Genomic DNA, 22,751 nt, shown 5'->3' on the forward strand with positions numbered 1-22,751 from the left:
AGTGGGTTGCCTCTCCACAGAATTGGCCAGTAACTTTGACCAACTGGCTTCACCTCTTCAACTCTATGGAGATAGATCTGTTTAATAATACATAATGGAGAACATGACAGGAATAGTTATAGCATTGCTGTGGTGACAAGCAGGTGGCAGACTTTTCACCTCTGCAGAAAAGTAGTACGTTTAAAATCTGTAATCTGTTATTGGACAGATGTTTGTAAAATGTGTAAATTGAGCCTGTAGACACATAAAATACTAAAACAATATTGTGTGATTGTATTAGCTGTTGTTTCATCATCATTATTATTATTTTTTTCCACCATGCTAGTTGGTCAACTTTAGACTATCTCGTCTCAAAACCACAAGCAGATTGAAAAGGGCTTACCAGAAATACTTGCCTTTGGTTGTGTTGTGTTAGATCTGTTTTTTTAAGCCTAAATATATATAATTTTTTAACTGAGACGTTTGTTAAAAATAGAGCTGAGTTGAAGCGCCAGTAGGGGGCGCCCACGGTTCGATGTGCTCTGTCTTTGCCGTAAAGTGTGACCGAATCAATTGCTGTCGCAAATAAAGATCAACAAACAGCGCACAGTTTAGCCCCCCCCCCAAAAAAAACCTTACGATTCTGTTTTAGTTTTGTTAACATTTTATTTTTACTTTTGTTAAGCGAGATAAAAAATGACACTATATGGAGAGTAACCGCATACGATGAAACTCCGAGTGCAGAATAATGCGAGGTGAAGAGCATTTTTAATCATCTAGATACGGTCCACAGCTAATGCTAACATTTGTTTATTTGACTATCTCCACAACCACTGTCCTGGATGAAATGGGTCACTGCAGTGTAGTTGAGTAAAGTTATTGGACTGAGGAATAGTGTTTGCCGATGTTCTCATGCTTACAATAGTAGTTGGCTACATTTAATAAGCTCACGCACACAAGTATCTATTAAACTGAAAAGGCTGGGAAAGGTTAATGGTTTCGACACGTCATTAGTTTTATCTTAATGAATCCTATAAAAATAATGTGTGCTCAGTGTTTCTCATAGATTTTGTTAAGATTATGGTAGCACAAATTCAGCTATTTCATCCAATTGAGTTTGTGGAGTATAAATGTCACTTACTGCCAATATTAAATCTTTAACTTCCTTAATCTTTCATTTTGATGAAGTGTAGTCTCTTTTATAAATGTATGATAATATGATGAGCAACAAAGTCTAATTTTGCTATTCCAGTTTAGCCCAGGTTCTTTTTAGGCTATGGGAGGGCGTCCACCATATGTCTCTTGAATTAATGGGAAACACTGGTGTTAAAATTTTGTTGCTAATTTATTTAAAAAATATCTGTTTTGTTCTTGTTTTTAGGAGTGAGTCAAGTAGAGCATCAAAACTGAGGGGTTCTTCAGCTGTGATGCAGTCTCAAAGTGCACAGGGGGCTTCGACAGGACCTAATGATGTAAAACTGTTTATGCAACCAGAGATTAAAACCAGGACCCCTACACTGTGCTCACCCGCTACTAATCCCGAGGGCGCAGAGGTGCGGGTGCCCATTAGCAGTGGTCCTGGGGAGTCAAGCAGTGGAGCTTCGTCCAGGAGGTCCAGGGGGAACTCCCACACTCACTCTCACTCACATGGGCGGACACAACACCAGCCCCACCCCCCCTCTGACCAGGAGCCCCCCGACTCTGACCCAGAGTCCGGAGAGCCCAGTACCTCGCTGTCTGAGTTACGCTGTCTATTTCGGTGGCTTCAGAAGAGTCTCCCTTTCCTAATAATACTGTCTGCTAAACTGGTGATGCAGCATGCTCTTGGTAAGTAGTACATTCATAACTGATGATAGAAATAATCAGGTTCAATATTTGTGAATTTACCTTTTGGATATTTCATGGTAAAGTCTAATGTAATCAATAGGATCAAATTTTAGACCCCGTTGTGGCGCGTGTGTCAAAAAGTTTGCCCACCCCTGTTCTAGAGTTTGAAAAGCACCAATAAGGGGACCAAGGGTTTTTCTTATTCTATACTTCTTGTTCACCTTCACTCCTCAGGCTTAGCTGTTGGCGTTGGACTTTTTACAACCTTTTTATATGTGAATAAAGGTATTCAAGCTCAAGTGTTTCACCAGGTAAGGCCAGATCAAATTTGTAAATCACTGAATTACCGGTATATATTTAAAAAAATGTTGTGGAATTTTAACACTTTATTTATTTATTTTTTCAGGATGGCCACTCCAAGTTACATTGTGTTTGGTTTCTTGTCTTCCTGAGTTCCTCAACAATCCTGCTTTATTACACATTTAATTCTGAGACACTTCACTACTGGTATGACCAAAAGGGATTTGGACATTACTCCTTTGAGATTAACACTTAAATCTACCCATTTTCATACATTTAGTGTACTTCTACATCTAAATAATTCAATCACATATTTCAACCCCAATTATAATGCAACACAAAAAAATGCATTGCAATGAAGAAATGTTTTTGCCGTTTCATATAAATCAGTTTGGCTTGTTTTTCAGTCTGATTTTCCTGAACCCAACCATTGAGCCTTTGGGTTTTTGGGAGGTGCTTTGGGCAGTTGGCATCACAAATTTCATCATTAAATTCCTGACTATGGGGATTAAGTGCCTTATTCTGCTGCTGCCCTCCACCCTGGTCACCTACAGATCTCAGGTAAGAGATGGTTTCAAGTTATAACAGTGTACATTGGTGATGGTTTTAAACTGTTTCTTTGTTCCAGGGGAGATTGTTGATGTTGACAGAGGAGCTGGGTCAGGTTTACCAGGCGGTCGCCCCTGTCCCTCTGTGGTTCCAGTACCTAGTCACATACCAGGAGCTTGATGGTGCTCCTGGACTGACCTTTGGGGTTGTGCTAGCTCTGCTCTACCTCGTAATGAAAGTAAGTAAGCAGCCACAGTGAGTACTTACCAAACATACCTATGGCACATTGAGCACTAATCACCTGTGTTCAGCTTTTAGGATTGTATGGACAGTGTTCATCATTAATAAAAACTCTGAGGGTATGTCTTCAGGGCGAGGTAAGTGGTACTCCACTGTAAAGTACAATTCAGATTAACAAACTTCATGTAACATGAGTTTTTATTGTTTCAGCAAACTGGGACAGCAGCCACTAGGAGTCAGTGTAGTGAAGCTGGAGAGGTGTGTCCGATCTGCCAAGGAGAATACAGGCAGCCTCGGGCTTTGCTCTGTCAGGTTAACACTTTATTTATGATAATGACCTATAACATGTACAGATACATCTGTAACACAGTACATGCTCACAAGACTTCCTCTTTTTGCAGCACATATTCTGTGACGAGTGCATTGCGCTGTGGTTCAATCGAGAGAAGAGCTGCCCTCTGTGCCGGACGGTGATCACAGAAAAGGTCTACAAATGGAGGGATGGGGACACATCTCCACATCTGCAGATTTACTGACACAGACCTCAGCAGTGTTGGGCTTCTGGTATTGGATTGCCATTAATGTATTTGACAATGTCAAATCCCACTGAAAAAATATCCTTTTGTCTTTTACACTGTTAAAGCTAAGGGCTGTTTTTGCAGCCTCATATTAAAGAGGGGAAACTTTTCACAGTAGGCAGATTATTGCCTATTACACAGTATAAACTTTGATCACTTTTATGTCTTGAGTTTTTGGAACTATTTTGTTTATCCGATGTCTCTGTTTAGTTAAAGGCGTACTGCGTTACTTTTCTGGTGGAGGGTACATGGAGACAAGTTAAATGCCATACTGTGGAACATTCTAGGCAAAGCAATAACATCTAACAATACCCTCCACCAGAAAAGTTACACAGTGCACCGTTAATTTCAACATCAAGTGAATGTTGCCCCTACTGACTGTTTGATATGTTAATAAGATTATATCCTAAGAATTTAAAATGTATTTAAAAGAAATCTTTTTGAACAAATATGGCCATTTCCAGCCAACTTTATGCAGTGTTCCATAGTTCTATGGACTAAAGAATGTATTGGCGATTCAAAACATTGCTGTTGAAAAATATTTTATGACATTTAAAAGGGCCCTTTGTAGTTGGTCCACATTTAGATGGAGATTATTTTTCTACAAAGGTGCTTGGGTTCTTGTTTTTAACCAAAGAATGAAAAATATTTTATTACATAAATCTTGTCATTTTTATCAGTTTAAATGAATAATAAAAAAAATCATCTTATTACAAGCATCATGTGCGTCATTACTGTGGAAAGAAGTGTCAGCTTGTTATTTACAGTTTACATATTTAACCTTTAACCATTCAAGTAAAAAGCAACCAGTTGCTGTATAACATGTTACCATGATGAGAATGTGAGCTGGACTGGCATACACACTTTGTTAGTTTTACAACAGTGGAATATCATGTTATACAAGAAATCTTAAAGAAGAGCCACAAAAGTGAACTCCTTGTTCCCATTGTACATAAATCTGACAGGAAATGAGACTTAAAAGTACTGAAAAATGTAAAATGCCAGTATTGTAACAGTATTTCCATGATACATCAACTTTGGATTAAACCACAGCACAATAATTCATTTAATCCTTTACTGTGTCCAAAATCAGAATACAATATTTAATGATAAGGACTATAGAAACCAATATCAAACAGAAGACATGGAATAAAATGAACAGGAATGACAAATGATCACATTCTGCTGCCTTATTAATATAATACTAGAACAAAATAAATACAATATTTGCATAGTATGAACAGTTCTGTGATAACAAAATGGCACTTGAAATAAATATGAAGGTCTCAAACGTCTAAAAAAAATGGAATTGTTAAAATAAGGTATTAATATAAGAGAACTGAAGTCTGCGAGAACACTTAAAACGTACTCTGATGCATTTCCAGGGTTTGATTAAAGCAGTTTGGTTCTTGAATTGAAATGTTATGTGTACTGTATAAGTACAGACAGTAATCTACATGCGTTGGTCTGGCATTGGTAAAATGATACTTCCATTGCTTTTTGCATAATACTTGTACATGTGATATTGTAGCAGGAAGCCGTCAATTTGAACTTACAGATGAATAAAAATAGATACTGATATGAATTCTGAGCATGATATATGGTGTTTCACAAGCCTTCGACTGTTAAAATGGACTCAACCAACAGTAAGTTGGTAATGCAGCACAGCTAATTGTATACACTCGGGTGTATTTACATCCAGCAAAAGGAGACAGGCTTGCACTTAAGAACAGTAACTAAATGAAGGCAAACGGCATCAGGAAGTGTCTTTAACTGGTGAAGCAACACAAGGTGAGATTTCATTTCTTTTCTACAGATTATTTCATCACCCAAGAACAACCTGTTTTTGCTGTAGGGTACAATCAATTGTGTGCAAGCGTCTCAGATTTCTTTCAAACATCCCAAATTCTTGCGAGTTGCACACTGAGGGGCACTTAAAGTGCAAATGGTAAATCCATTGTACACTAGCATCTCCAGCTGTAAACATTGACAGTACATTGTCCTTTAGATGGACAGAGGAGCACCAATAAATCATATAATGCCAAAACTTAACACGCAAGTCCCCTTTCTAGAAGCATGCCTCACACATCCCTAACCACTGCTCTTTAAGGTCAGGAACGGAGGCTGCAGGTCAAAGGTCAAGCGAGAAGGCGCTGCTGGAAGAGCTGGTGATCAGCGGAAACAGTGTCAGTCAATTCTTTTAAAAAAACTACTAGTCTCTTACTGTTAGGAGGAAAATTTGAATATTTCTAAAGTTAAACAACAAGCCGAGTGTCATAAATTCATTCTTAGATGCTCTGGTCTCTTTGAATTCAAAGGGTAGGCCTGTTTCTTATATTGTCCTGTGCTGATGCCTGATGGCTGTCTGATAGGGAGCGGTGCAGAAGCTTCTGTAGTTCCACTGATGTTAAAGTCTGTCGACGACACCTCCATGGGCTGTTCAGATACACCAGGAGATAGCACACACGGGCTGTCAGTGAGAGCAGGTCCCCGAGGCCAGCAGTCCCCTCGGGCAAACTTCACTGGACTGTAAAGAATAAACATAAAGTGTAAAGATTTTAATAATGTCTGGAACCTAATATACTTGTTAAAGGTGCACTATCTAACTTGTCTGGTGAAAAATCTGCTACAGGACTGACACATGGAGATGTTATTACTTTTTCAGTAATGTTCCATGGTGTCGTGTTAAACTAAAATCTTGCACATTTTGAATTTTGATTACCTCCAAAATCAAGCACACTTACTCTGGGCAGTGTCACCTCTAGATAGATCTGACCTGTCAGTTTGTCTCCATGGAGAAAGACAAGGTCAATGCTTTACTGTGAGATTATTCTAGCAAAGCAACAGTAGACAAGCAAGTGGCATATACCCCACCCAAAACGGTTTATCTTCCTCTTAAATCTTTATCTTTGTCACTGTGCACGCTTACTATTGCCAACCACACCAATTAATTGATTCCCACACCGTTGTTAAAATTGTATGCATATGTATTGTGTGTGGGGTATTTACCTTACAGGAGTTCTTGGGCTTCCTGGGAATTTGCGTGGAGAACGAACTTTTGGTTCAAAGGAAGACTTCTCTTTGATATTTTCCAGGACTGATGGGGCTACATATGTGAAACCCTGTGGAAATGAGACAAAAATATCTGAGTCCGCATCTTTTTCCAAAAACAACCCACAGCTGATGATGAGCAATGCAGTGCTAAGTAAACCATATCATGCAGTGTGGTTAACAAGTGAGCACAGCTTCCAGGAATTGGACTCATTCAAAACCAGATGGGACACATTAAGTGATTCTTGTAAGAAGTTTAAATAGACCATAAAAACACTTGACTATAGTTTGTCTGTATTACCGTTTACGTTTGCTCTCAAAAGCCTTCTCATTATAAAAACACTTTTGTACAGGACCAGACTTACCAGGAAGACTTGATTAGCACTTTCGCTAAGTGTGGAATCATCTGGACTGTCCACTGGAGTCTGACTAGTGAACTTAGAGTCAAACTGGCTCACATCATCAGGCGATTGCTGTTAAAAAAAAAAAAAAACATTTGAGACTTTGCCCCATAAAGAGGGTTATTACACTTCTATGGGGTATCACCATGTCACCTTTTATTGTTTTGAAAATGCTATATTTGCTGAAAATAATAATAAAAATTAAGTTTCAATTTTGTTTTTGCTCTCTGGTCCAAGTCACTCCTCCTTCAGAGCACTATCACATTACAATCAGCATGCATTCACTTATAAAATTACTGCACATCGCATCAGGGTTGTGAAGCTGTGGTGTATTGTTTTGTATCCTGCTTGTGTATATTTATGGAAAATTGGCACGAGGGAGTATGAGTGACGTAGGCTTGTGGGCTGAATTTTGGACAGGATCTTACTGCTAACCGTAAGGAGGGTTCAAACAGGGCCCGGGAGAGATTGCAAGATTGTTCAAACATGCATGGCTGACAAAACATCTTCAGGCATGTTTTTGCTGCTCAACATTTATTTAAAATGGCTTAGAACAGAAATGGATCAAATGACTTCCTGTTTAATACCGCATAACTGAGCAGGATGTCACTGAAGCAAGGCCCTGCATTTAATGAACATGTCTTCAATTTTGAAAATTTTCTACATTACATGTTTGAATACTACATGTATGACCCGGAGTCTGGCAGTGGATAGAGATAGGGGGTAGGTGAAAACTGAAATGCTCTGAGCCCTCAAATGCAGGATAATACAAGATTACTCAAACATGCATGAATAAAATACAACTCTTAGTAAGTCAATGATGAGGGAACACTGTTATAACTAGTAACAGTTACTTTTACTTAAAATATCCTCCCAGATATAGAGCAAGTTTCAACAAAGACTTACCAGAAACGGTTTAAAAGGAGGCTCTACTTTACGAGCAAGCAGGTCATCCCAGTTTATGTGTCGGAAGAAAGGGTGAGCCTGAAAATGAAAAGGTGCATACCAATTAAGAGACTTGTAATTTGTTCCGTTTTACTTATCCAACAGTTGATTTAAACCACATCATTTACCTGGACCTCTGCAGCATCTCCTGGGCCACCCCCAAGTCGCACCGAGGCATTCCTTTTCAACAGCTAAAAATAAAAGGCTAATTTGTTGGCTTTTGTTGCCTTTTGAGCTCTTGATGATGAAACAAAAAGAGTGAAATTGTACCTTTTTTAGGAGGTCTCTGGCTTCTTGTGTCAGATATGGTGGAAGGCTAAGTTTACATTTCAATATTTTGTCAATGGTCTTCTTCCTGTTTTCCCCAGTAAATGGTGGCTTAACACAGAAACCGTAAAACTGTTATAAATGCATGTTGAAAGCCTAAAGTATGGTGGTCAACCCAAAATTGGACAAAAATATAGTTTAGGAATAGTATAAATTCTTTGAATTTGTACCTACTCCCTTTGAGTGCCAATATACATTTTCTCTTTTTTTATGAATAGCATTTTGTGTGTGTGTGTGTGGGGGGGGTGTGTGTGTGTGTGTGTGGGGGTGTGTGTGTGTGTGTGTGGGGGTGTGTGTGTGTGTGTGTGTGTGTGTGCGTGCGTGCATGCGTGCTTGTGTATTGATTGGTGTGGACTTACTGCTCCTGTCAGCATGTCATACATGAGAGCACCCAGGCTCCACCAATCGACTGCTCGATTGTGTCCACTCCTCATCAGAATCTCTGGAGCCCTGTGCAAGAGCACCGGAAATCACATGTTAATAAATATGATACTACCAGAGGAGCAGCAAGAGGCCTAACAATAGAGAAACATGTCACATACATATATTCAATGGTGCCACAGAAAGTGTGGGTTACAGTGCCATCATGGATAGACTCCTTGCAGAGACCAAAGTCTGTTAATTTCACATGACCTATAATACAGAAATGACACATTAAAATGTAACCAAGTGCAGTCAACAGTGCAGAGGTTATTTTAAGAGTCTTCACCATTGTTGTTGAGCATTATGTTTTCAGGCTTCAGGTCTCTGTAGATTATGCCTTTCTTGTGCAGGTGGCCCAAAGCCATAGAGATCTCAGCCAGGTAAAAACTGTCATTGAAATTTAATAGTCTTATTATTTTTACTAATTTATTTCAACATAACAAATTTCACCATCTTTAATTACATGAATGGCACATTTTGAAGTTGCATTTACATATCTTCAGACTTAAAAGGATGCCTGTAGTTACCATGCTGTGTCCTCCATAAATATTCCTTCTCGTTCTAGTTGCATAAATAACTCCCCACCTGCAGAAAAAACAAATAATCAAATTTACATTTGTGGAAAGAGAGCATAAAAACATATGAAGTCTATTTAACCAGGCACCAAACACTCACCACTGAGATATTCCAGGATAAGATACAACTTCCCCCCAGTCTGGAAGGCATAGATTAGATCTACAATAAAGGGATGTTTCACCTCCTCCAAAATGTTTCGCTCAGCTTTGGTATGAGCCGTATCCTTTGCATTTCGAACAATCATGGCCTGGGAGAGAAAAGAAATGTCTGGTTAATAAGTTGTGGTTCTAATCAAGTAATGCACAAGTGTGGAGCACTGAAGATCAGCAGTTACAGAAGAATTTACTAGTTTCATTTAAATGATTTAATATCTTTTTTTCCATTGCACATTAAAGGTGCACAATGCAACTTTTGTGGTGGAGGACTGCCATCTGCTCTAGAATGTTCCATGGTATGGTAATCATACGTATTTGTCTCCATGGAGACAAACAGGTAGTGCTACAATGCCAAGTAACAGCAAATCTGTGGAGAAGCAATCCTGCACATAGCAAGTAAGACACCTTTTAATGCCATACTCTGGAACATTCCAGACAAAGTGATTACATCTCCATGGATACAAAGAGGTCCACAGCACATACTAGGAACAAAAAAAAAAAAAAAGAAAAAGGGCAGCTGTTGCCATCACAATAAGCCTTGTGACAGTACTGGGAAACCAAACTGCACAGAGGATTTCTAGGAAATGAATGTTTATTACAAAATATTTCAAAATGCAACAAGAAGAGACAGGAGAGCAACAGTCCAGCACAACCAAACCACCCACACAAGCAACTGTGGTGGGTTTGAAATTGGGACGGATTTAAACACATACCTTCTTTAAAACCTTCATGGCAAAAATCTTCCCAGAAGCAGCACCTGTTACTTTACGAACTTGAAACACCTGTACAAAAAAGTGAGCCTGAATAAATTTCTGGGACAGCAACATTGTGAGCGTGCAATTCAGAATATGAAAGTATCCATAAAGAAACAAAAATATTAAAACTACTGTGCCTCATGGTCATAAGGCACAAATGTGGCTCAAATAAAAACATTCTAACAATTGTAATGTTTACATGTGATCTTGTATGTCTGTAGGCATTTGGTTACTTCCACATACCTTTCCATAGCCGCCTTTTCCCAGAACTTTCAACAGCTCAAAGCATTCAGGCCTAATCTGCTCTGTTCCTTTGTTTACACTGTTCTCGGATATTTCAAATTTCTCACAGCCATCCATGTTACTAGTGAAACAAAGAGGGAGGACAAAAGATGAGATCAAAAGTAACAAAATATCACAAATCATTTGAAAGCAGAACACATTGCAGGGTAGACAGCTAACAGTGCAAATAGCATTGTTATACTACAATACTTCTACAATACAACATATGCTATTAATTGCTGTTTTGATATACACACAAAATAATCATTTTAAATTATGTACTTACAACTCAAAACCACTACTGCATTGGTCCATGTATTCGCCCTGAAACAAAAACAGCAGAACACATGGTTTATGATGAGCTCAGTGTTTACATTACTGATGCATGTACACATGTATTGTGATAGTAGACTAGTCTGGCTGATCAATTGATCACATAAAAGAGCTACGGAAAATGCTTTTTAAAAAGTGCTAATACAACATGTACGCCAAAACTATAGCACGATATCTTACTTGGCTCGACTAACCGCGGTCTTTGTGACAATGGGACAGTAGCTACTGTACTCGTGGGAGAGTAAATGTCTGTAGTTTATTTCCTGAATATCTGAAAAGTGCCGTGTGTGTATTAGTTGTTGCTATTAATTACAGTGTTTGTCATGACGTGTTAAGTGTAACGTGACTTTCATTATTACGAGTATGGTGATGTGTTGAATCTGGCGGGGTTCAGCTGGGAAAACACCGGAGCTACATGGCTACACTGCGTTAGCTAACACCATATTAGCGGGTAATCAGCATCAGGACTTGGAGATTAACTTTATGATGATAACGTTCAAATACTGTCAGATGTTCATGAATCTTCTACATTGTGTTTATTCTAATACACAAAATACTCCACCTTTTCTGGTGTATACTACGATTTGCTAAAAAGGCCTCGGAATAGAGTAGCTAACAAGTGCATGCTAACTAGAAGCTAACCGGCTAGCATCATGCCAAAAACTCACTCCGTCCTCAAACTCGTCCTCGGACACGATGTCATCTGGCTGATCCAGATCAATGTCGAAAACTCCGGCCATTTCCACGGTCATTTTATCCGCGTTTATCCAGAGAACAGTATTTCGCTGGTCCACCTCACGTGAGAGCCATTCCCACTGCACCACACCGGCAAAGCGCACCTCCTACAACAGCATGGGCTACTGCTAGGCTAATGCTAAAGGCTAACCACAACAACAGCGCAGAGCCGGGTACACAGCGCCCCCAGTGCAGCGCGGTACTGTTCCGCTATGACACCACCCCGTCACATCCAGACTCTAGTATTTATAAAACTTTGATATTTGTCTGTGCGTTTTAACAGCAGCGCCAGGCAAATTTTAGCTAAACTGGTAAGCTCTTCTGCCTCTCCCTATCTTATCAGCCGGTGTAAATCATGATTAATTCGCTGTTTGTAAAACGCTTCACTAATGTCGGTCGGTAGATGGCGCTGTAATCGAGGCATGTTGAGTAGCGGAAAAAGCCATTGAGATACCGCTGCTCATTGCATTTTGTTAGTCTACAGTTGATTAAATTATTTAATTAGGGTGACCAGACGTCCCTATTTACCGGGGACAGTCCCAGTTTTGAGTGTACCCTGTCCCAGCAGATTTATCCAAAACAAACGAACTTTGTCCCAGGTTTATTTAAGAAATGGCACAGGTGTCCCCATTTTTGACTCACCAACAGTAAAGGGGCGATATATAGTCATTTGGTTAGCTAAAATACACAAAAAAAAGTGCTTGAAAATGATCATAAGACAAAAAAATAAATAAATACAAATAAAAAATTAAAATTCACTGATAGAAGTCCCTCAGATTATATTTTCTTGTTTTAATGCTATGCCAAAATGATCCTACACTCCCTAGGCTATTATTAACTATGTCAAATGTACTGAGAACATTTTATATTCAAATACTACATTAATTCTATCTTTGTGTGTACCCCGACAAGTGCTCACATAGGCCTACCCCATTCCCCTGGTTGGGAAACACTGCAGATGGCTCAGAGACCCAGCTGTTTTTGTATGTTGTCAGATTGTTTAGACTTGTTTTATGTTTACAGAAAGACAGAAGACTATAATGTCCTACCACTGACTCTGTTGTGGTTCTCTGTGGTGAGTTGAGGTCAGAATGATGTTCAATACAATAAGTCATAGCCTATTGAGGTTTGGCCTTGTCATAGCACAGCATTGCATACATTGAAAATCTAACTCTATACACTTTAAATGATGGCCTACAAATACGCTACAATCCCATACATGCCTACACAACTTCTTTCAAAAGTTCAATTTGCATTAAAAACAGCTGTGTGAAAATCTCTGGGAGTGGGAGCAGACAGGGAGCCAGCAGAGGTGGTGTACCGTACTGTTTATTTGTCAGAATGTTTGCAGTCCAGAAATTATGGTGTGTGCTGAGTGTGGACAGGCTGGTGGCCTTTTCTGCTTAACAACTCCCTCAAAAGTAACAAAAGTCTGATTGGAGAATGGACCCTGGCTCAGCTGAGCATCCAAATAGAAACACTTGGATAGAGAAGCTGAGGCTGCTGTTGTGGCTCTGTGCTGCATGCTGTGGGCAGGCCATAGAGAAAACAACATAAGGGGAAACAGACTGGTTTCCTAGGAGATGCCCTGGCTGATTGGCCTATTCTGTCTTTAAAGGTAACATTGAAATATGTCTGTAAAATTAAATATCAAGAGGGAACTGTATGTAGCCTAAGCTTTTAAAATTTGCAAAAAGAGGTACAATCACAACTGATTCTGGTTGTTAGGACCTTGTATATAGAGGACACTTACACATACATTTTTCTCATTTTCTGTATGGACAGGCCATGTCTCCTGTGAAAGCTCAGAACCTCCAGAACTAACTTACTGAGCTACAGAGGCTGCACTAGCACTGAGGTTTAGACAGTGAGGATTCAGATCAGAGAGTTATTTTAGGTTTAAACTAACTGAATTTCAACATTAAATGAGAGACTCATGTGAGGCTCATTCTGCTTTCTGATTAGATAATTTTCTTGAGAACCAAAACACCAATTATAATACAAACAACTTAATTAATTAAGAATAAATCATCATTACAGTTGTTATCAGTAAAAGCTATATTTGATTTGAACATGTTTACCATATATCTGGACACACACACATGCACACACACTTAGGCCATGTTTATGCAATTTAAAATCAAAATATTACATAAAGTTCCATAGAAAAAAAAGAAAAAAAAAAGATCAGAGGTGGTGTGTCTCATTCTTTTAAACAATTAGGCCTATAGGTATGAAATGAGTCACAGTCCTGTGTCATTCAAACCTGGTTTTATTTGCATTTACAGCAGAAACACTTGGGCCTTCACATCTCCAGCGCTGGAATGCTTGGAAGGCAGAGTGGGGCATTCCACTGTGATATTTGTGAGGTGGCATCATGTCGTGACACAGAGACATGTGCAGACATGTTGGGCCGGGCCCCAGGCACCAGGGCCACAGCCTCTGCTCCGGGAGGGAAGTCCAACAGTCGGATTTCAGTCAGTGACGTCTCTCTTCAAACAGCTTGTGCTTTCATGTGGCTCTGCTCCTGTGTCTTTACACCCACTCTTCACATGCCATGCACTTTATTAGCTTTTCTCTGTTCAAAGGCATTTAGAGGTTTGGATGCACTACACACCTGATAGATTTAAATGCATTCACAGTAACCCCAGCCCTTGGAAACATGGACAAATGAAAAAGCAAGATTGTTCACGTTCACAAGGTTTCCAGAAGATGGATCATATAAAATGGGGATCCTATTAAAAATCATGGTGCATTATTAAATAGGCCTATTATCAGTAAGAAACTAAATTAATTCAATACATTTTCAAGCAATGTATGTGTTGATTGTATGTGTTATATGTTTGTGTATTTTATTTTCTGAAATGCAGAACATTTTATTTGAAAACCACATTAGAAGCAGTGTCAGAAGAAACAAGGGACCAGTGGCAGTAGTTTAGGGACATCCTGGCAGAAATATGCTTATCAATAATAATAAAAACAGTTTGGATTTATATTTTCCTAGACAAGCTTAAAGCACCACAGTGAGACATTAATAATTCACAATGCGCTCTAGTGGTAAGCTACAATCACTTGTCAACATTTGTTTTAGTCTTGCTCATATACTGGCCTGTTTAGTCACAACTTTTTACGGATCGCACTGAATAAACAAGTACATGTTTAAAATTTAAGCCAATTATTCGCCAGACAGGTGGTAATGTGGGTGCCGTGGGAGTTGTAGTCATCTTTTAATATTCAAGTAGTAGCAGTAGCAGTAGAAATCCCTGGGAATAGGATTTAAAAAATTTTTTCACCGATCAAGAGATGTAATATTTAGTTTTAAAGTGTTAATTGCTATGGCAACAGTCCAAATTTTTCCTCATTCTAAAACCCACAGATTGGCCGGCTCACAGCTCAATGTAGAGTCACTGGTGAGGCGTTTTTTCATATTACATTCAACAGAGACCCCGTTCTAATTGCTTCTCTCAGACGAAGAAAGTTATGAGGACTCAGAGGCTGAAGTTACTGATAAGTCTTGTTTGATCTGGGTGAGCTGTAACCACAACAGAAGAATCAAAGGCTTGAGGCGTTATGGTTTGGGAAGTGATTGCCAATAATTATAACGTATAAAAGACAGGCACGTTTAGAAATCTTTGACGCCTGTTGAGAGTCATCTTTTGCTAGATGATACTTTTGAGGCCTTAAGTTTAGAAGTGCTTTTAGCAATTGCTTTAGTACATAACACATTGACAAATATTTTAAGATAAGCACAGACTAACTTGGCAAACACTAGAAGTAATTACAATGACCTCAATGCAACATGGTTTGCATTTGCTGTTATATACAGTAGGCTGACATGTTACCTTACTTCACCTGTTGAACCAATGCTGTTATTGTGAGAACAAAATTTGATATATAAGTAATATAAGTATAAGTATAAGTAATTAAGGTGTTTACATTGAAAGGTGCAGTGTGTAACTTTGGGGGTCAGTCATGTTATTGTTTGCCTGGAATATTCCATAGTATGGTATTAAACTTATATAACATTTATTCATTTGTAGATGTATAACTCAAAAATTTGCAGTTACTGTGTCACGTCTCCACAGATTTGATCTGTAACTTGGATGATAGAGTCTTCTGCCTGTGTCCATGGAGATACGTTTTTTTGCCATACTGTGGAACATTTTCAGGTAAAGGAAAACTAGCAGGTGCAAGGAAAAGCAAAACAAAAAAGCCAAAAAAAAAATATTGGTGACACAATCGCAATTTAATGATCTGGTAACAAACTTTTATACACACACCTGCTCCTGTTTTTAACGTACATGGACTTGTATACTTGTTTGGTTTGTTTCTTATTCTGTTTGTATTGTATTTTTAAATACGGTGCTCATGAAAATGAGAGCCCAAAAGATCTCATTGAGTTCCCCTGTATAAATATAAAGAAACAAAGAAAGAAAAAAAGGTGGACGGCCCTTCATTAGCAGTGTTACATTGTTCACCTTTGATATGTTTGAGTGATTAATGTGATTTTAAAACTTTATCTTGGTAAAGATTCAAAATTCTTAGCAGTATTATTTGGAGGCTCCATTCTTGATTTGGACTGAAGTTTGGACTTGATGTGTGTTAACAGCACAGCAAAGGCAAAAAAACACGTTCATGTTGAGAATAATGTAATAAGACAGAATGTGAGAGGGACTAAGTGGGCCGTTGCGAGAAGAGTGGATTTTTGGGTGGGTGTCCGATGAGAGAGACCAGTGATATTTCAGCATCCTCCAGTGGTGGGGCTGGACGATTAATCCAATTTTAAAAGAGATTTAGATTCAGCCAAGTCATCTCGAATCGTCTTTTTAAGAGGTGTACAGCCAATCCTGTCAGTACAAGCATGTGGTGTGGAGCTGATTCACACGCTTTTTATTGCAAGTATGCATTGTTTATCTTCAGGGAATTGATATCGGAAGCCATTTTGTTTTTGTATTTAATAGGACAAAAATGAAATTGAAAACCTTAATCAATAAATAGGTGAAAAAAATTGGTGATTATTTTTTGTCATATCACCCAGCCCATCCAGTGGTCAAGGAAAACAGCCTGGAGAGTGAGAGATGGAGAGTGAGGTAAAGTGTAGTAAAGGGAGGAGGGGGCTGTCTGATCCATCCCAAATGAAAACCAGTGCTACCGGAACTGAATATGCACTGATCATGTGGCACATATGGAAGGAGGAGAGAGCCAGGACAAAAGGCAGTGTGGTTATTTGAATATCAGACCCCCGGCGTGTTTGGACAGGCAGGATTTGCATGTTGGGTTTTCAGCTTGGGCCCTGGGGCTGTGTGAGGAGGCTGGGGGGGAAAAGGGAGAGAGGAGGGGTGCAGGGTGCTCTGGGTGTGGCAATGATGGGAACAGGCAGGTCAAGTACAGCATGACCCGAAGGTGCAAGAACAATATCCATTGACTTGTATTTAAAGATTCACTGTATACGTTTTCAGGTGGAGGGTCCGCTACCTGCTTCTTGTCTCCATGGAGATGTTATTGCCTTGCTTAGAATGTTCTACTGCGGCGTCTCTCTGTTGTACGGCATGAAACGTGTCTAGCTACATTGAGACAAGCAGGTAACGCAACCAGAGCGACTTACAGGTCAGCTCTGCGAAGAGGAGACCCTGCATGTAGTACGGATTTTTAAATGTATTTATAAGCAATAAAAATACATGTGATGAATAATTGTCAATAGGGTTTGGCATTATACGTCTAAACCCTTTTGAGCGTGATTCTGATGGGGTTTTTATCTATTATGTTGCTGAGCTGAATATGACCAAATAAACTACTCCTGCTACCATAACTACTAATAAATGCAAAATTTTAAAGTTTAATATGACATTCTGGGCAAAGTAATAACATCACCATGTAAACACACAGGTAAAGCCGACCCTCCATTAGAAAAGTTACCTCTAATTATCCACATGCACATAGGACAAAAATATGAAATTAATATTCAGATTTAGTGAGATATAATAAAGTTACATCATGTATTTATATTGAAAACCCATCTGTTTTTTCTGCTCAATTGTAATACTAGTAAAACTCCCCCTCTGGGTCATGTGAGAGGCATATGAACATGCCAAGCTCTGCAACAAGAGCCGGACTGTAGCTGTGATTCTCCATAACTCATGGTAAAGCTTCGACTTGGAATCTGAAATGGAGATGATGTCAGAGTGCACAGAGCAAATGGGTAATGTGATAACCGCTCGGACGTGAAACCTTAGCCGGGGAAATTGGAGTTGTGATGGGCTTGGTATCTGACATGTGAGGCCCGGGGGTCAGCTATGGCACAGACTTGAGTTATCACATAAATGAACAGAGGCAAGAAAACTCTTTTGAATGGACTTTATTTAGAGAGAAGACAGGTGACAAAAACAGTGCAATTCTGAAATAACCCAGGTACGAACATGACGTAAACATTAAATACATTCTTGAGTACAGAGAGAATTTCTAGAAGCTTACAAACACGTAGTGAAGCACATGCCAAAAGGGGGCTCCCTCATGGAACAGGACATTCTGAAACAGCCAAGAAAAACACAGTCCCTCAGCCAGAAACCCATTCCTGTCTTTTCCAATGATCTAATTTTTGCTTTTAAGACCTCTAGAAGAAATTCAAAAAGAAAAAAAATTACATTGTTTTGTAGAATAGTATCTTTTTGAATTATACATTTTTTCCTTTTAAGACCAAAATGTTTAAAATCCAGAAGATATTTTTAAAAAGTAGAAGTACCCAGTGAACAGACACTATTTTTTAAGTACAAATTTACAGAAAAACCCTTACTCAAGTTATTGTAATAAAATGCACAGTCCAACAAAAAGTGTTATTGAGTAACTAAGGGAAGTTCTTTGTTATAGAAAAGAGGGAAGTGTAAAAGGGAAGGGAGCAGAGCACTGCGTGTACCATACCTAGGACTGGGTGTCACAATACAATGTGTTGCAATGAGGTGTGTTCTGTCTGGAATCTCTGGAAATTCAAGAGCTAAAGCCAACTAAAATGCACGCACGGTGATGCAGATGTAACATGAAAGTATTAGCACCAACAAGTGTGAAACAGTTCCCCATAAAAAACCTCAACAAACGTCATCATGGAGGAAATAAACAAAAGAATGACTTCAGTGTTCCCAAACCAGCACACACCTCCGTACGGGAACTGATGCTCACTGAGACAAAGACAATACAAGAAGGGGACTAAACAGGATCCGATGAATAAGCCCGAAACGTCAGACAGCCTACAGACTGTTGTCGCCTTGTAATCTTAACAGCCAACACCAGTCTGATAAGCTATCTGACAAGACGAGTGCCCGACATGTCCGAGGCACACAAGTACACTAACAATAAAGGAGAAGAAATCCTAATCGTACTTACCGTGGCAGAGGAAAGGAGAATGCTGTGAGCAGAGCAGGAGCAGAGGGTTCAGCATGCTTAACAGTACCCCTCTGTTTTGAATCTACTCGAGTGATTCGTCTCCTGGCTCCGTGACTGGGGCAGTGCAACGAGTTCATTGGAAGGTTCAGTTGAGGTAACGCCACAGACGCTTTTCACTCTGAGCTTTTTTTCCCTCCCGCCCGTGCCTGCTCTGCTCAGTCCAGCGTAGCACAGCAGTGCCAAGGAACGAACACCAAAAATACTACGTTTCGGTGCCGATTTTGGGGGAAAAAGAGATAGATTTGTGCTCCAATTGGAAAGGAAAGACAAAGATGGATTACAAATAAGGCGTTAGGTGGTGCTTGGGAGATGATGTAAGATCTAAAAGGCACACAGCTCCCTGGCTATGGAGACAAAGAAAAGCAGCAAGCCTGACTCTGTAACTGAAACAGAGGAGTAACTGACAAGAGGCGAGACTTTGAGACAGACTATTAGCATAACCTATTCTAACAGAATTCAGAAAAAAATGGAAATCAGCTCATTAAACTAGACCAACACCCAAAAATACCACTCACTCTATACAGTACTGTAGTATAGGACTGCATCTGGCAAAGACCCCCAGGCTGACTCATGGCTCTTCCTGTAAGCAGAACAATACGAGCAGACAAAGGGACCAGCAGCAAGATTGACTGACAGTTTATATTCTCTCTGCCAAAAGTAAAACTATTCTCAACGGTTAATACAATGGAGTACGTGCTACACTGGAACAGGATTCATATCTTTGCCACTACTGACCTACTGATCTACAAGTTGCAACTATGTACTTTTGAAAATGAAATTACTATACCCACAAGGCAATGCAGCAAGAGGCATATTCCTTTAAAACGAAACTGTACAAATTAAAAAGGTCAAATTAAGATGCCGTGGGTTGTTAGGTCCTTCAAACTCCATGCTTAACTTAACTAATATTTATTCCACTCAGATCCCACACATGCTTAAATAATATAATCTGATGGTATAACTGAAATATCCCAACATTTAGACTACCACCTACCTTAGCAGAAATCATTACTAAAGACTTCACTAGCAAGTAACTGCAAGTCCAAGTTCAACATAAACAAGTTTGTACAACAAGAAGGAAACCAGACGGAGGCAGATAATGGAGGGTTATCAGCTGAAAGGAGAGTAGAAATTAGTGAAGGAGTCCTCAGAAGCTTTGGGACGGCTCGGCCACCCACATTTCCTCTGCTGGTTGAGCCCAGCGATGAGTTGACAATGCAGCACAAAGGAGCACATCGTGAAGAACCTCCTAGAAGCTCCATGTCTGAAGCTACAGTGTCCCTGTGAAGAAGCAGAGAAGTCCATGAGTACCGTGAGGGCTCCTGATGCCGCAGCTCCATGTGCAGGACAGATAGAGATCAGGGGTAATAAAACACGCAGCAACCCCCACCACCTCTCTCCAAACGCCCCCACTGACCCCAGCCTGCAGCCTGCCTCCACCAACTTAAATTGCCTCGCTTTCCTCCTGTAACTGCAGGAGGCTCAAGTTACAAGAAAAAAGGAACATTGTTCTAGAAATGCCTTAATCTGTCCTTATGCAACTCAAAGTCTACCCTTTCCTCTGCTCCATCTGAGTTAGCGTGTAAAAAAGAATAATGGTTTTCAATGAATCAGCGAGGAGAGAATGAATCAAGTGAGAGAAAGCCGAGTGAGCCGTGGCAAAGAGAAAAGAGTCTTTTAAAGAGGAATCGGCTAGTGCTACAACTGGCTCTTTTTGTTGTAGACAGGGGTTTTGATGGATTGTCACTAGTGGAGGGGCCCCCGCCCTGGTCCAGAGTCAGCGCTGAGTTCAGGCGGGGCACTGAGTGCAAGTGTGTGTGTGACACTTAGGGGAGTGACCACACTCACACACACTCTCCCATTGGTAAGACGGAGCATGAGTCAGCACGCCCCATGCTACAGTAGTACACTTGAATACAGGGAGAAGGCAGACCCTTCAGTGGCCCCTCTCCTCTGCCCTCCCCCTCTCCTCTTTCGCCTCCTCCCTTCAGCCCGCCTAGTGCAGCGCTCATACTCCGTCACTCAGGCCCTAAATTAGTCCCATGCTCTAAGCTATCAAAGTAGTAAAATCTCAAACTACTTGAGTCTAAATTAAAAAAAGTCACTTGCTCAAAAGTAAATAAAAACTAATGTTTGACAGGATGTTGGTGGTCCTAGGATTAGGTAACAGAAGCCCAAAGCTAAAGCCCTAAAAGGAGGATTAGATAAAGAGGGACAACAGAGGAGTGAGAGAGTGAAAGAGAGGCAGAAGTGAGGGGCCACATTCTTTGGCGCGCAGATGTGAGTGAATGGGGCTGAGGCCCCTGTACTTACAGTTGGGACCCCTCTCGGACGCCAAGAGCCGCTCGGCCTTCTGGGCCTCCATGTGTCTCTGAAGGGCTTCTGCAGTGCCGCACCCAGCAGTGAAGCCTATGTCCAACAACACAAGAGGAGAGAGGGAGAGAGGAAAAGGAGGGAAAGGGGGAGGGAAGGGAAGAATGGGGGTGGGGGGTGCAAATCACGTCACATCATTGTTACTCACCAGCCCAAGGGCAGCAACAAAGAGAGGCATGCTGTCCTATCTCCTGTACAGTGTCGGCCTCTCGCTTCCTCTGAGAGAAGAGAGAAAGACGGAGGGATCAACGGGTGCATCCCCACACACACACAAACAGGAAAGAGAAAAAGTACAGCCTGTGCCCCAGCTTCAGCTAATAAGACCCGTTTTCACTAAAAAGACAACAGACAAAGACGAAGAGAGAGAGGAGAAGCAGAAATGTGCGGTGCGCGACTGGAGCGTCTGTGGCGGCCGCAGTATTAAGCGCGCTCTGCTCCTCTCAGTCTGCGTACACACACGCTCGCTCCCTCTCTCTCTCTCTCTCTCTCGCTCTCTCTCTCTCACAGCGGTGAACCCGTTCAACTCCCCTGCAGTGCCTCCTCTGCCGCTGCAGCGCGGAGAAATGAATGACTTCTCAGAACTCTCACATTTATCACAGGCGGTTCCTGTAAGAACTGGTTTCAGCCAATTAATGAGGAAGTGAGTCGTACCCGAGCTGTGTCATCACTGGCTGAGAGGTGGAGGGGATGGCCCAGGGGGGAGGGCACTGCTGTAAGACGGCCCATATTAGGAAACCCTTTACAAGATTTAGCCACCGACTACAATGTACTACCGATCACCTTCCACTCCCTCCTCACACTCAAAAAAAAAAAAAAGACGCTGCAGAGAATGCCCTAGAAAAGTGAATTGGTTGCCCATCCCAAAACTCAACTTAGCAATTAATCGCCAAACAAATGGATACTGTACAAACACCTTCACCTATTGTCCTCAGTGACTCTTCAAACTCAGTCCCACTGATTATTTCAAAACACTATGCTGTTTACCTTTGAAGTGTCCGAGCCTCACAGAGCCTGAACAAAGATACATGTGCGTGGGCAGATATGGCACATACAGTTAACTTTATAGCTGATAACTTTCCTTTTAGGAGGGAACTCATTTCCGTTTCTCTCTCAAACAAACATGCGATTACACCTATGTTGTGAAGCCCTTTAGAAATGATTAACTTTACAGCAGGTAATGGATACTCGTGAATGAGAATAAAGCAGGGAGGAAGTTACAGCTGGGAATTACAAAAAGATTTGGTGAAAAAGGGTATCAAAACTCCAATCTCATTTTTGGAGAGGGTGACGCTTTGTACTCCCATCCCCCACATGAGACGCCTTAGACTTTTTAAAAATGTAATAAATAAATAAATATAATACTACAGTTATCAAATGAGTTTTAATTGTATAATTGACCCAAAAAAATCACACTTTTGGAGGAGGGAAACTGTAATGCCTTGTCCTCCCATCCCCCACATAGAAACTTCGAAACTAGCCTTCATAATA

The 22,751-nt window shown here is 40.4% G+C and overlaps 2 protein-coding genes and 1 long non-coding RNA gene across 3 annotated transcripts; 1 reads left to right on the plus strand and 2 right to left on the minus strand.

Moving 5' to 3' along the window:
* The first annotated feature begins 554 nt into the window (after positions 1–554).
* On the plus strand, positions 555–4,191 carry rnft1 (ring finger protein, transmembrane 1). Its single transcript, XM_033978890.2, has 9 exons — positions 555–734; positions 1,361–1,806; positions 2,041–2,117; positions 2,213–2,313; positions 2,514–2,667; positions 2,735–2,893; positions 2,967–3,032; positions 3,106–3,207; positions 3,297–4,191. The coding sequence occupies exons 1-9, from the start codon at positions 706–708 to the stop codon at positions 3,429–3,431; spliced, it is 1,269 nt and encodes a 422-aa protein (XP_033834781.1). The 5' UTR covers positions 555–705; the 3' UTR covers positions 3,432–4,191.
* Positions 4,103–11,581, minus strand: rps6kb1a (ribosomal protein S6 kinase b, polypeptide 1a). Its single transcript, XM_033978803.2, has 15 exons — positions 11,390–11,581; positions 10,675–10,712; positions 10,350–10,470; positions 10,065–10,133; positions 9,296–9,443; positions 9,148–9,205; positions 8,907–9,007; positions 8,740–8,830; positions 8,557–8,647; positions 8,141–8,248; positions 7,999–8,061; positions 7,832–7,909; positions 6,890–6,997; positions 6,483–6,595; positions 4,103–6,000 (listed from the first exon to the last, which is right to left on the minus strand). The coding sequence occupies exons 1-15, from the start codon at positions 11,471–11,473 to the stop codon at positions 5,748–5,750; spliced, it is 1,524 nt and encodes a 507-aa protein (XP_033834694.1). The 5' UTR covers positions 11,474–11,581; the 3' UTR covers positions 4,103–5,747.
* A 6,214-nt stretch (positions 11,582–17,795) lies between these two features.
* LOC117381704 (uncharacterized) lies at positions 17,796–22,202 on the minus strand. The gene is made up of 2 exons (XR_008648932.1): positions 21,204–22,202; positions 17,796–20,171 (listed from the first exon to the last, which is right to left on the minus strand). It is a non-coding gene; the product is annotated as an uncharacterized LOC117381704 (long non-coding RNA).
* Positions 22,203–22,751: the final 549 nt, after the last annotated feature.

The sequence above is a fragment of the Periophthalmus magnuspinnatus genome, chromosome 14 (genome assembly GCF_009829125.3).
Source record: "Periophthalmus magnuspinnatus isolate fPerMag1 chromosome 14, fPerMag1.2.pri, whole genome shotgun sequence".
Taxonomy (NCBI): domain Eukaryota; kingdom Metazoa; phylum Chordata; class Actinopteri; order Gobiiformes; family Gobiidae; genus Periophthalmus; species Periophthalmus magnuspinnatus.

Coding starts and splice junctions, on each gene's coding strand:
- rps6kb1a (XM_033978803.2), bottom strand. CDS start 11,473: ATGACCGTGGAAATGGCCGGAGTTTTCGACATTGATCTGGATCAGCCA. Junction 8,062..8,140: donor CCAGAGACCTCCTAAAAAAG/GTACAATTTCAC, acceptor TTTTATTTTTAG/CTGTTGAAAAGGAATGCCTC. Junction 6,998..7,831: donor CTCCTTTTAAACCGTTTCTG/GTAAGTCTTTGT, acceptor TTTTTTTAACAG/CAATCGCCTGATGATGTGAG.
- rnft1 (XM_033978890.2), top strand. CDS start 706: ATGAAACTCCGAGTGCAGAATAATGCGAG. Junction 735..1,360: donor CGAGTGCAGAATAATGCGAG/GTGAAGAGCATT, acceptor TCTTGTTTTTAG/GAGTGAGTCAAGTAGAGCAT. Junction 2,894..2,966: donor TGCTCTACCTCGTAATGAAA/GTAAGTAAGCAG, acceptor ACCTGTGTTCAG/CTTTTAGGATTGTATGGACA.